Consider the following 13,817-nt stretch of genomic DNA (forward strand, 5'->3'; position numbering starts at 1 on the left):
AAAAAAGGAGATTAAAAAAAAAGAGTAGTGAGGAGGGGAGAGTGAAAAGTTGAAAAAATTATTTCAACTATTTCATAGGACAGTATGCTCCATATTTGCTGTGATAAAGGAACTCAGAATAACATATCATTGCTGTATAAAATCCTTCAGGAAGCCCATCTTCATTCAGTTGCATCAAACATGCATCTTACTGCTCAGAATAATGCAGGTCTGTCTGTTTAACTGTATAATCTGATCTAAGTGCAAAAGTAGAGATGTTTGAGCAGATCTGCCCTTTTCAGTCCCGAGCTTGTCCAGCATCAGTAGTTCTGGAGATTTTTACCTCCTCTGCCCTGATTCTATAGTTAATGTGATCAGAAAATCGCCTTGTTTTTCATCCAGGTACCCTTCTGTAGTTTCTAAGAATCTGTGTTAACAGAGGCACATTTGCTAGATAGCCTGAATTCTTAGCCAGTCATTTACTCCTGTGGTTAGTTCTTCCTGTTGAAATGACGCATTATTTCCAACCTGAACACATTTGGTTTTTGGTTGCAGCCAGTACTTACTATTTTTCTTCTGCAAGATGAAAAAACCTTTAAACATCATCTTACTCACTACAATTATCCATTTTTACTGTAAAGCATTTTCTGCAGCTTCTAGTCAGTTTTTCCATTACTATGTGAGGGATTGCTAGGAGTAACTAGAATGATGTTTGCTAGGATCATACTGCTTTGGCCTTTGAAGATGACTACAGCATTAATATTCTTTCTGGTTGACCAAGTTTTCCCTTCTATTCACAACATTAAAAGTATCACAACATTAAAAGTAACATTGAATATCTTGGAATACTTTATCAAGGCTTTGAGTTCAGGATGTTCTTCCAAATATAAATTGCAAGGTATATTATTATATTCCCTCCTATTGGAATGTAGGTTTCATTGTTTTCACATAGGTGGTAATAACCTGAGCTTTGTGTTGATAGATAGAAATAACTTGTAGTTAGTTTTCAGCCCAATGATAAACTTAATGGAAGGAAATAAGTTAAACTTACCTTGCAGCTGAAAAAAGCTTTGTTCTGCAGAAGATCTTTCCAACTTCTGTATAGTCTGTAGATGTTTCACAAGAGTTCAGGTAGAAAGACTGATTTATCACAGTGTGTTCCTCCACATCGTATGTGTCTCTTGAGGAAAAACGTTCATAAGGTTCCTCTCCTGGTCTTTGTCAGTTGCCACATCAGTCTGTAAACCTCTGAGTTTCTAGTAAACACGACCTAAGTAGTGTAAAGCATTTGCTTTCACCAAGTATTCTGAAACCCATATCCTCTTCTTCCTCTGCAAGTTTTAGTTGGTGTATTTTCTAATTACTACTCTTAGCAGAACTTCTTAAGATGATGTGTCACATTCCTTTAAAATTGACTTTTCTGTTTTTCTTGTTGCACGTGCTTAGTAGTGGAATAGAATCATGAAATGTAGTTTTCTTGACATTACTTGGATGTGTTGCATCTGACTTTCTAAGCCTATTTATCCCACTTTCACTGTTAGCTGAATAGTTTCTTTAGACACCTGTTTCTTGTTCTGCTAAGACTAATTCCTTGGTAACTGCCCAGTAAATGCTTCATAATGATGAGGTACAGGGAAAGACTGTATCTGTCTTCTCTTATCACGCTTCCTATTTGATGCTCTTCTCTCTGATTTCCAAATGTGCTTGTACCAAACTTGTTTTCTGAAATGCTTCTTCCACGTGGATGCCCGACTAGATGTGCAAAGCATTGCACATTCTTTGTACCAGGCATTAATATCCGTTATAAAAGTCCAATTAGTCAGCTCCCTTTTTTCAATGGCAGAACTTAGGCAACTGTTAAACACAGATTCGGTTTAGAGATGAGAGAGTCATAGACTGAAGGCTTTGAATGCCATGGGTTCACACCTTCATAGCTGAGTTTGGTCATATGGGAATAATTAGATGTACAGAATAGAGTGCTCAGCTTCTGCCCTCTGTTCCAAAATCTGAAACAGCTCCTGCTGGTGGCTCAGATTTGGCATCCTCTGGAAGCTTTTCTATGCATGCCACTGGTGTTTCAAACAGACAGACAAAGCACAGCTACAGCGTGAAGAATGCTATAATGTTTACAGAATCTCAGAATTGTAGGGGCTGGAAGGGATCTCTAGAGATCTACTCCAACCCCCCTGCAAAGCAGGCCCCCTAAGCAGGCTGCACAGGTAGGTGTCAGGTGGGTCTTAAATATCTGCAGAGAAGGAGAATCCACAACCACCTGGGCAGCCTGTTACAGTGCTAAGATGTTCCAGTGTTTTAGATGGTTCGAAGCAAAATGGCTTCAAGCAGTAAAGTCTGTGGTGCTTCACAGGTTGTGTTTTGTTTTTTTTTAGTGTTGAAACACATAAAGAATGTGTATTTTTGTTTGTATCAGTGCATGCAGTTTTGGTCATTACTACTTATTGATGATTTAAAGTATGTGTTCATATTCTTAAATTTCCTCTGAGCACAGAAATGAAAATGTTTCTCACTTAAGTACTGACAGATAACATAAGCTCTCCGTTTTGCCTGGCACTGAATGATGTCTAACACAGTATTTCAGGTTTTATTTGTAATATGCACACTAATAACCAGTGGTCATCAGTTTCTTAACTCTTCCTACTCACTGCAATGTCTCACAGAATGTCCTCCTTGATATGATCCTTTGGAAGGTTGTGTTCAATCGAGACAAACAAGGAGAATATCGCCTCACCATACCCCAGCCGCCTCAGGTTGGAGACGAGTATTTTGCTGTCTTCATTTGGGTGCATGCAGATTAACTCAGTTTTGTCTTTTTTATGATCTATAAGTGTCTGTTGCCTTATCTTAAGCTTAAGACTGTTTAGATTGCTCTAACTCGAATTTTAGAAGGAAAGGCTTCTGGTTTTGCATTTCTGTCCTTGTTGACACAGAACTTAGCTCTTTGTGCAAGAACTGAGAAGCAAACCCGAGGAATTGCTTTTAAGACTATTCCTATTTTATCTTCAGTTTGCTTATTAGCAAATTTCACTGGCATTGTCATAGATTAGCATGATAGGTCTGGCAGTGTCTTGATTTGCTTGGAAGCAGCGCTGCTGACTCTGAGTGTAATCCAGTTCTTTACTAGTTTGTTTTAGGACTTTAGAGCAGTAATTTATAGCATGCAAAAATTGAAGAAAAAATAGTAGATAGAAGTCCATTATTACTACTACAGATGGTTTAATAGGCTTGAGAGGAAAAAAAGCTTCTGCTTTTCAGTTGGCTGTGAGTTTTAGTCAAGTCTGCCCTTTTGTTGTTAATACACAAAGGAAATGTGTGTGAATCCTGTAGAAACTAGCTTTTTCTGTTTTAAGCTTCTGACTGCTTTTAACTGGGTGTACTTGCTAAGAATTAGGGGTTTATTTTCAGCATTAAATTTTATTTAAAGAATTCACTTCAGGAGTACATTTGCCCTTCTGGGGCTCTTCAAGAACAAATTGCTGTGTGCTCACTGAAGAATGGAGGTTGTGCCTTAAGACTCAGATTCAGTTCACCAATTTATAGTCATTGAGAGCATGAAGAAAACCATCTAGAATATATCTCCATAGAAGAGTAATCCATACAGACTCTAGATGCTGAGAAGTGAGAGGAATTGAGCCCTGAGAATGTGGAATTTCTTTTCTCCAACTACTTAAGTTATGTATGTTTAGGACTGGGAGGTGAAAAACAGGACAGAAAACTTAAGTTCAGTCATTTGTGTCTGTTTCTACAGCTGTTTTACCTGTTGGCAGGACTTTTTTTCTACTACTGAATGCACTGTTAGGTCTCACAGTATCAGCAAGTTAAATTCTGCCTCTTGTGGCTGGCTGGATGCCTTCAATTAAACAAGTAATTGTCAGAAAGTGTCTGGAGAATCTTTAGTAATTTTACTAAATTTTATAGACTCTTATTCTCTTATTCTTCAATGGTGACATCATTAAACAGTTACTGTTATACCCCTGTTTATTAAAACTGTTATAAAATATGCAGAAAGCTGCTGTGGATCTTAAATGTTACTATAATGTAGAACAATTGTTATTTCTTAACGTGCTTAACATGTCATTGCTTCTGTAGTGTAGAAGAGATGACTTGACAGAAGAGCTTCTGTTCTGTACTTTCTAGGTCTAGCAATCACACAGTAAACTTGCAGCTTTTTGTTTAGTGATCTACTGTATTGTTACATTAATTTTTTGTATGGTATTCTAATTTTAAAATCTGTTCACTTCTGCAGGAGGCTGTGGATCGTCGTGGAGTCTGTTTCCTTTCTTCCCTGTTTGGTTATAGAGAGAAGACACCAAAAGCCAAGTATATGCATCTAGCTCAGGAACTGCTGGTTGATCCAGAATGGCCACCAAAACCCAGAACAACAACAGAAGCTAAAGTACCATCCCAAGAAAACGGCTCATATCAAATCATCACTTTAACGTAACAGTGGATCTTAGTGGCATGTGTCTTTAGAACTGAGAAGAATGTAACTTTTAGGCTTTATTTGAAATTGCAGCATCCTAAACTTTAAGTTCTAATGCCGATTTTTTTCCAGCTCTTTCATCTCTCTGAATACAAAGTTCAGAGCCTGACATTTTATGGCTGTACATTTTAAAAATGTAGGCGGCTACCTTAGGCAGAAGAAAAATGATTGTTTCCTTCCACCTTCTTTCAAACTTCATTATTCCTTAATGAGATGTATTTGAAGAGTTAAACTGCAGGGCAGTTGAAGAGGTTCATTTTGTTTGCCTGAAGTATCTCAATCATTGTTCTGATTTCCTTACAGGGACACGTGTTAATTGTAAGGTCTATGATGTAATGGTTTCATGATAGTACTAGAGGCATGTAATAACTTTGTCATACCCTTATTTGTTTTGTTTTCTAATATTCACTGCTGAAAAGCTTTGTGCCCCAAAGGGTACTAAAGTATTGGTGTGTGTACCTCTAAGTTTGTCCCTGCTGGTAAGGAGTGTTTCCAGCTGTAAATGTTTGGATTTGAAGTTTAGTTCTTTACCACAGCGGGAACTGGGGATGCACAAGCAATATGCTCTGTCTTCAAGAAGAAAGCGTGTTGCTTTTGAGTGGGTTCTTAGCTGCTTTCCTCGCTAACCCTTGAGAAGGACTTCAGTGGACTTCAGAGAAGGAGGCATTTGGCCATACTCTCAAAGTTTTCAGAGAATCTAACACTGCTGTCTCATATTTTAGTGTCTTTAGCTATGCATTTCTCCACAGACCTTGCTTTTTTCCAGCAGATGGGCTAGATTATCACTTTGTGGACCATGTTTTATTTGTAAATCTTAAAGTAGTTTTCCTATTATCTTGAAGTAGTAAGGCCAGAGCTGTTGCTGCAATGGATGTAGTGGGAGGGAGGAATATTTTCACATGCCCACGCTTGGATTTGTGCATGTTAAGAACATATGCATTTCAAAGAGGCTGCTAGTGACTTAAAGTAACTTAAGCACTATACGTAGCTGTATGAAACAAAATTAAGAGAAAATAGGTGAGCTAAATTCTGTCTTGCTGCAGAGCTATGAAGCTTATAATGGATATCATTAAAAAAAAAAAAAACACCAAAAAACTAAACCTTGTGTCACTAATGATGCTGCTTAAGCACTTGGTATAGCGATGCATCTTTTTGCCAGTAGGTGGTGTCACAACACAAGACCACTAGAAAAATAGATCTGCGAGAATGTAGAGGTAGGCATGGGTTTTTGTTGTTGTTGTTTTTAATAATGGACAAAGTACTGATCTCCAAACCATCTTCAGCTTGCTGAACTTTCAGAGAAATCTATGGTGTCTTTGAGAAGATGATAAAAATACTGACTTTGATCAGTATGTTCTGGCCAGGTGAAACTGACTGATTCATACTCCTTCCTCTGAGAAGGGATCTCAGATCCAGAGAAGTCATAATCCTTTAGAGAAGGAACTTGTGTCCTTTAGAGGACTAGTGTGAAAAATGGAAGGAGGGCCCTGAATATCCCTGACTGACTGGCATTAGTTTGAGCTGTGTGTATTCTGATTTGATTTTTTAAAATTCCTGTGGAGATGATTCCAGAATTATTCTAATAAATTGATTTTTTTATTCAGGTTGTGCCTAATTTCCCCGCGCTGTGCTGTAGGGCAGTATAGGCAGCATCCCCCCACTGCTCACATTACAGTTTCTGCAGTGTTGAATGTACTGTGCCAATGGGGAATTTATAGTGGTGCTAAATGGTTTGGAAGACTTCTGCTGGAACTTGGGGGTTTAAGCTATTAGCACTTACTGGTCATAAATATGCTTATGTGCTATCCTCCTGTCCAGCTGTCAACTCTTTTCCTGATATTTTTGTTTGGTTTTGGGGGTGGAGTAAGAATAAGGGGAAGTGGTTTTCTTAGCGTTCATTCAGCAGAGCGATGTAAAAGTCTTATTTTCCTGGCTTCTCAGTGTCACAAACATCGGACAGCATTGGTAGCTTTAAGGGGTCTGAGATCATGAACATGGATAAGCTCATTAATCATGAACCTGAGTCAGTTGGCCAATTTTTGTCAGTGCTGATTTTATGAAATCTCTGTAGCATGGAGTAATCGACGAAGAATAATTCTAAGCTGCGTAAGTAGTATTCAAATTTAAAGAAATCCATTTTAGCTTACAACTGTTGTGAAGCTATGCATCTTGGACCTGGGAGCCCTTCAACGCATAAGCTTCTGTGCTCCGTTTCCTTGATCACTTTAGATTGGTTGTTCCATCAGAAGTGAAAGATAAAGAAGTCTTTCCCTTTGATATGCATTTGCTTCATGCTTTCTCTGATCTACTGATTTCTCTCAGCTTATTTGGTTTATGAAGCTAGTATTTCAATCATTATTCTAATTTGTTAGATGTACGTAGGGAGTGAGGAGGGAATGACTTATTCTTGTTTCCAGAGAACGTGCTAAGGAGCTCTTATTAATAAAACCAAAATTGCCAAGTGTTCTCTACTTAATTGAGTGGCTGATGGGTCACGAACCTATTGCACTTGAACATTTTGCAAACGGAAGCTAGGTTTCTTCAAGGTTTGCGTTCGGAATCACTGAATGGTCTTGAGGTTGCATGCTTGAGCTCTGACCTATTTGCTTCTGCCATCTAGTCAAGGTTAATAAATCAGCTTTTCCTAAAACTTCTCTTGTTGTAACGGCAGCCACAAAATAAGCTTTTGCATCCTCTACAATTACTGGGTTCGATGCCTTTCTGCCCAAGAGCTGAATTTGGCCACCTATAATTTTTCTCATTTTGAGCAGTTTAATTTTTCTGGTTTACAGAAATGCAAGCAACTGCTCTGATGTAAGATGAAATTCATGTTGTAGTGCAAAATCTCTTCTAGTGTTCATCTTGGAAGTCTAAATTTGGACGAACAGACCAATTTAGTGAGCTCCAATAGATATTTAGTAGACATTTTCTTCCTGCTGTATATTTGGGCCTTATGTTGAGGAGTTTGATTTATTATTAAATTATTTGTGTATGCAGACTTTAATCTGTACGTATTTTACTTTAATGTATTAGGATTTGTAAATAAACTGATTTTTGAATATTATTTATACACATACTTAAAGGACTGGTCTACCCAGACAAGCAATTGCTGAGTAATAAATGTTACTTTTTAGAATTAAATCGCAAGATCATTAAATTGTATATCCCTCAGGGTTATTTTTAAAGGTTTTTTTTCTTCCCTTTGGATTTAATTAGCAGTAACTAGTTTCACATAATATAGAGCTAAATCTACTGTAGAAAGAAAATGCTGCGATCAACGTTTGAGTAGAAGCAGCTCAAACTCCTACAGAACTGACTCTCCACATTCATTGTAACTTTAAATTGGGAACTTTTACTGTTGCACTTTTAAGAAGTTGTTGAATTTTTAATTCTATTTATTTTTTTTCCTTTGTGAAGGTTGTGCTGAGCAGACATCCCAAATTGGGTAAATACTCCTGTACTGCGTATGTGTATACAGCATCATACTAAGCAGATGTGGAGTCCTTTTTTTATGCTGCAAATGTTTACTGCTTATGTTGGTCATCATTGCAAGAGCTGAAGTTCTGTAGGATTTCTCCCATGAAATTCTGAATTGTAAAACTTAGGTTTTTGTATGTCTAAGGGAAAGCTGTGGGGTTTTGACAGTTTTTAAGTCTTGAATATGTTGATTTTATACAGTAAAGCTTCAGGTTTTTAGATCTATTTTCAACAAACTGCATCTTCTTTGATAATTATGTGAGCTGGAAATTACTCAATTCATCATGAATTCCTCAATCCTAATACAGATTAAAAGAATCATCATGACAGCACTCTCTAGAAGCTCAGCCTCCTTTTTATTTTTAAACCTGAAATGATTCTGCATCTTTGTATTTAAAATATGTATTGCTGCTCTAGAATGGTACCCTGTCAAGAGGCATACATAAATAATTGTATAATAGAATTGTAAATAGTCTTGTAAATCATTTTTGTGACTGAAACTCTTTGAAAATAAAATTAAAACAAACAGATATTTTTAACTCTTTTCATTAGTTTCATGAAATTCTTTTTAATCACTCATTATACAATTAGATCTAATGCAGGGGGTGGCGAAGAATGTAGGCTTAACTCCTACTGACGTCAGGAATTATCCTGTTCAGATCCTTCATGTTCTTGAAGCTGGGAGCAGTGCAGTGAGCGTGCCACGTGCTGGCGCTGCGTGTGACAGTGCTGCTATCTGTGTTAGGGTAACGGTGATCTCAGTTTCACCTGGCGGCGTATAAAAGCCATTTAAAAGCCAGACCTAGAGGTGAGAGATTCATTCCCACTCTCTCTATCCAAATGGTCTTCCTGACCTTTGCAGTGTGAGACGCATTATCTTAAAGAGATTCTTGCATGAATGCTCCTAGCTCTGAGCTGTTGCCGTTGTCACAGTCATCTTCAGAGAAACCATGCTGAAGTGAAGGTATCTTTTCCATCCGGCAGCTCATGCTCTGTTTAAACATTTATTGACAGTGCATGTTATTTCCAGGTTGAAAACAAGGTGTTTCAAATGCCTGGTTAACAAAGGACTTAATTACAAAAAATTTCAAACGAAGATTTTGGTAACTAACACCTTTTTTCTCTTCAGAATCTTTCAGGCTTTAGGTTTTGTTGGTCTATGACTGTAGAAGACCTGAAGGAAGAACGGAAGCCAAGTGGATCAGCTCTGATCTGCTTAGCCAAAGCATTCCTCTCATTGCTTTGACTCCAATCCTGTGTGAAGGTAAAAGAGCAGCCTTGTGAAGGTACTTATCAATTGCACTCGATTGTTTGAAATGGCTGCATTTATTCCTACAGAATCTAATGGATCTGTTTAGTAGACTGCTGTGAAGTGTCTAACAAGTTTGAAATTTCTTTCCAATCATAATTCATGTTGAAATTCAGATTTCTGACTAACCAAATTTGTTTTGTGCTTGTTTGGGTACACATTCTGCTGTCAAAGGTATCTTGTGTTGTTGGATTTGTTGAGACTTCAAATTTTCTCCTGTTTCCTGAATGACCTCAGCTTCTTTAGGAGTTTCATACAACCTGTGGAAACGAGTTGCTTCCACAGCTTGGTGTAGGCAAAAAAAAGGCTCTGAAGCTTGAAATGTTCATTTGCTGTTCACAGCAGTTAGCAGATGTGAGTGAAGTACTGTTATCTAGAGGATGCATTTTGCTGTTTTACTTTCCATTTCAAGAGCAGAGTCATGGTGAAGCCTGATTGCCTGCTGTGCTTCTAAGAAGTTTCTCTAAAAAGCAGAGAAGTTTCTAAGGCACTGTTCAAAACTGCGTTCTTGCAAGTTTCCAAATTAATTTGAGGATGAACAAAAAGTTAGCAACCATGATAAACAGTTACGAATGATGGCAGTTACCAGGTGAGATAAGATTCCCAGATTGTATGGAAGCTTCTTGTTTGACAAAAAGAACTTTGGAAGTTTGGTATCTTGAGGCTTTTTTTTTCCTGCCTTACTGTGTCATTCCAAGAGGTCTGCAAAGCCCAGTGGGAGCGAGCTTTGCAGCACACGTTGCCGGTTGATAACACCACGTGCCATTTGCTTTCCTTCTCTAGGAAGAGATGCTAATTTTACCAGTCTTCAGTTCCCCAAACTAAACCAAGAATTTTTTTTTTTTAATTGTCCCTGTTAATTTTACTTTGATGCAGCAGCTGGTTTTGATCGATAGTTTTATGCTCTTGTCATCAGTTCAGGCACAAGAGAAGCACATGAGAATTTGAGACCGCTATCCTCTTTCAGCCCTACTTACTCCCTTTTAAGTGATCAGGTTTGTACCCACATCTGTTTGTCAGGCTGGTTTGGGTGAGCTTCATCCATATCCCTTAAAAACAAAAATAAGATGTGGGTATGCTGGGATGGTGTTCTCCCATCTCAGTGCTCCTGGTGCTGAAGACTGACACAGTTACAGCAATTCCAGTCATGTCTGTGGCAATCTCAGCTGCTGCTTCTCCTGTGCTTCAGCCAGTTCCTTGATGTTCAGGTTTCTGATGTACTTGGACTTGTTGATTTTGCTAAGGAAATAAATGTAAACTGTGAAGGGTTTCTGTTTGACTTGGTCTTTCAAATATTATCATTACAGCTACAATGGTTTAATGATTGCTTTCCTGTTTGGGAATTGATGCAACTTGCAGTTTTGAGTATGTTTCATGCAGATCTACCTTTATTCGTCCAGCTTTCTAGCTGAGGTCACAACACTTCATTCCTTCCCTTTCATTATTTTTAATACTTCAGTAATGTGGAGTAGTGTTAAGTTGTTGAAGTGAGACTTGCTGATTATCAGACGCTTATGGCCATCCTTTGTTAGATAAGTTCTTGTGTATTTTTTTCAAAAATAGCCTGTTGCTTCTTGTGTGTTCTTGAGCTTTTCCAAGAAGTGATCGCTTCCAAGTGCTGAGAAATGGTTTTACAGAGCTCTGAGGTGTGTTGAATTTGGCCATATAATATTGCAAGAGTTGTAGGATGCCCTTTTTACCTCTGTTATCTATTTTTGCATGCTAAAACTATACTTTTAGGTAACCTACAATAAAAATATTATTGGCTCAGGGCTGTCTGATCTTTTAAGACTTTTTCCATATAACTTAGCAATGATACCTTTCAGTTCAAATAAATACATCTTTTGACGATTTAAGCGGTTTCATTGTGATTGTCATATGCTTTAGTCATCCTTGGCTGCTACAAATAGTAATAAGGGGTACTTGATTTACAGAAGAGCTTTATCTGTACTTCTCAGTATAAGCTGAACTCCTTCAAAATATTTGCAGTCAGCAGCAATAGATTTTGAAGTTGGTTTTCAAGCCAAGAGAAATTTCAGATTTTATGGTATATTCATACAGCTTTGTCTGCTATGTTACTAGCTACCTGTGATCAAATTCTGACACTCTCTCATCTCTTGTAACAGCTAATGTTTCTGGTGTTTCAGCAAGAATGTTGGTGATTCGTTTGTCAGTGGTGATCAAGCTTTTCTTCCAGCTGGAGGCATCTGTTTGTCCTGAGAAATGCGACTGCTCTTTCAAAAATGCGATTCATTGCTCTGGTCCTCGCATAAAAGACCTGGAATCATTAAATCTTCCTTGCAATATGACAAAAATTCACATAACAAACACTAATGTAACATATGTGCAAGATGTTTTCGCTGGGATGGGAGAACTGCAGCATCTCATCTTGTCTTCAAACAATATCGCTCTGATTTCACCGGTGGCATTTAAAGGCTTGAGAAGGCTGAAAGCCCTCAAACTGCTAGATAACAATCTGGTTGAACTTCCTCCAGATGTGTTCAATGACACGGTACAACTTCAGCAACTGATCATTGAAAATAACAGGCTGAAATCCATCCAAGAGAATCTGTTTGACAGACTAGGCAGTTTGGAGGAGCTTTTCTTGAACAAAAACCAACTAAGATCACTTCCCAGTGGTGTGCTGAAGAAACTTGCCAAACTCAAAGTACTGAATTTGTCAAGAAATTCTTTGGCAGTGCTGCCTAGAAATATATTTAGTGCATTAACTAAGCTTGAGAAGCTGATGTTGTACTTTAACAGGCTCTCTTCAATAGAGTCTGGTATATTTGATAGCCTGAGGGAGCTGCTGGAACTCTTTCTGCATTCCAATGACATTCAGTCTATTGCCCCTGATGTATTTCATCACCTTCATAAACTTAGAAGCCTAACGCTCTCCAGAAACAAGCTTGAGATTTTGCCCCCTGGGCTCTTTCTGCACTTGCATGATCTGTCTAAATTGACCTTATATGGGAACCCACTCAAGTCTCTTCCAGAAGTGTTGTTTGGAGAAATGAGGAATCTTGGTAGCCTGTGGCTGTATCACACAAAGCTCTCAACGATACCAGATTTTGTATTCAGTAACTTGACAAATTTGGAGCTTCTTGTGCTGAGTTTTAATCCGGAGCTTAGTGTTCTTCCTGAGAATGTGTTCAGCGGTCTGAAAGAACTGCAGGGCCTTTCTCTGCATACAAATAATATTTCCAGTCTGCCAGAGGGCATCTTCCAGAGCCTTCAGAAACTGCAGAACGTTTCCCTTTTCAGTTCCAGGCTTCAAGTTCTTCCAAGAAGCCTCTTCCACAATCTCAAGCACCTCCAGAAAGTTTACCTCAATAGTACTAAGCTGCAGTCTCTTCCTGAAGATCTATTTACCACTTTACCTGAGCTGCAAGAAGTCTACCTTAATGACAACCCTTGGAAATGTGATTGCCAAATTCTTGGCTTCCGAGAGTGGCTCCAGAAGAGCACAGAGGTCGTAAAAGAAGCACAATCTCTAATGTGTGACAGCCCACTCTCATTAAGGAACATCTCTCTTCTGGCTCTAACAGATCACCACTTGAAGTGCCTGCCAACCACAGCCATTACATACCAGATGTTCAAGTCCACTTATTTCCAGACTTCGACTTCTCTTATGATGGAGCACTTGAAATCATCCTGGGAGACGACTGTAACAGCAGTGTCTGACATAGATACCAGCACATCTACATCAGTTCCAGTTGTAAGAGCAACTCCAGGTTTTACCTATTCACACATTCAAGATGTTGAAGGCTCCGGCTCTCATTTCTTAGATGTTCCAACCCAAACTTCTCCCAACATCTTAGAAACCAACAGCGTCAGAGGAACTGTTCTGACTACTCTTGCCCAGTGGGACGAATTACCTGTTTACAGGAGTACCCAGCCCTATTTTAGTACCAGAATTGTTTGTTGTCAGCTATTCTTGTGCCTTCACAGTTTGGTTTTAGCACTCCAGACTGTCATTGTTGTGCTCAGTCTGTATGTGGTGGTTAAAGCCAGGCAACTCTTGCACTCCAGACATATTCCTGCTCAGCCTGTAGTTCTCATAAAATTTGTAAAATAGTAGAGATTACCAGTCAAAGAAAGGATTAGAAACGTTGCAATGAAAGCATTTTGAGCATTTGGACAGTTGGCTTGGTTCAGATACAGCTTACGAATCTCCGCAGCAAGGACCACAAACACCTTTTCTCTACAGTATAACGAAAATGTGCTTTTATCCACCTTAGCGTTTGCCCAAAGTGACTGTAGTCACTGCACATTGCGATGGCACTCGGTGTACACAACACAGATGGGAAGCTGAAAGAAAATCCGTGTCCACCTCCACACACAGCTCTGCACTTCGGTCAGCGTGCATTGGGCTGCTGCCCTGCCCTGGGGAGGGCACTGCTGGCTGCTGTGCTCACACCACTCTGTATGACTGGCTTGGGAGAGAGAGCTCTCCGTGGGCGAGGAAAAATGCAAACAGCATGGTGAGGATTACACAGGAGCACAGCTTTAACTGTTGTTTAAAGGTTGCCTGGAGTACTCCAAATATTAAGC

The 13,817-nt window shown here is 38.9% G+C and overlaps 1 protein-coding gene across 2 annotated transcripts; it reads left to right on the forward strand.

Moving 5' to 3' along the window:
* The first annotated feature begins 2,254 nt into the window (after positions 1-2,254).
* LOC100546914 (platelet glycoprotein V) lies at positions 2,255-13,728 on the forward strand. Of its 2 annotated transcripts, XM_010716362.3 has the most exons (3): positions 2,449-2,744; positions 4,241-9,240; positions 11,390-13,728. In XM_010716362.3, the coding sequence occupies exon 3, from the start codon at positions 11,416-11,418 to the stop codon at positions 13,339-13,341; it is 1,926 nt and encodes a 641-aa protein (XP_010714664.1). In that variant the 5' UTR covers positions 2,449-2,744; positions 4,241-9,240; positions 11,390-11,415; the 3' UTR covers positions 13,342-13,728. The 2 variants fall into 2 exon arrangements, with proteins under 2 accessions (XP_010714663.1, XP_010714664.1); XM_010716361.3 differs by having other exon boundaries at positions 2,255-2,744; positions 4,241-13,728.
* Positions 13,729-13,817: the final 89 nt, after the last annotated feature.

Source organism: Meleagris gallopavo, chromosome 11 (genome assembly GCF_000146605.3).
Source record: "Meleagris gallopavo isolate NT-WF06-2002-E0010 breed Aviagen turkey brand Nicholas breeding stock chromosome 11, Turkey_5.1, whole genome shotgun sequence".
NCBI classification, from domain to species: Eukaryota; Metazoa; Chordata; class Aves; order Galliformes; family Phasianidae; genus Meleagris; species Meleagris gallopavo.

Bases quoted from the DNA above. Each gene is read 5' to 3' on its own strand.
- LOC100546914 (XM_010716361.3), top strand. From the start codon at position 11,416: ATGTTGGTGATTCGTTTGTCAGTGGTGATCAAGCTTTTCTTCCAGCTG.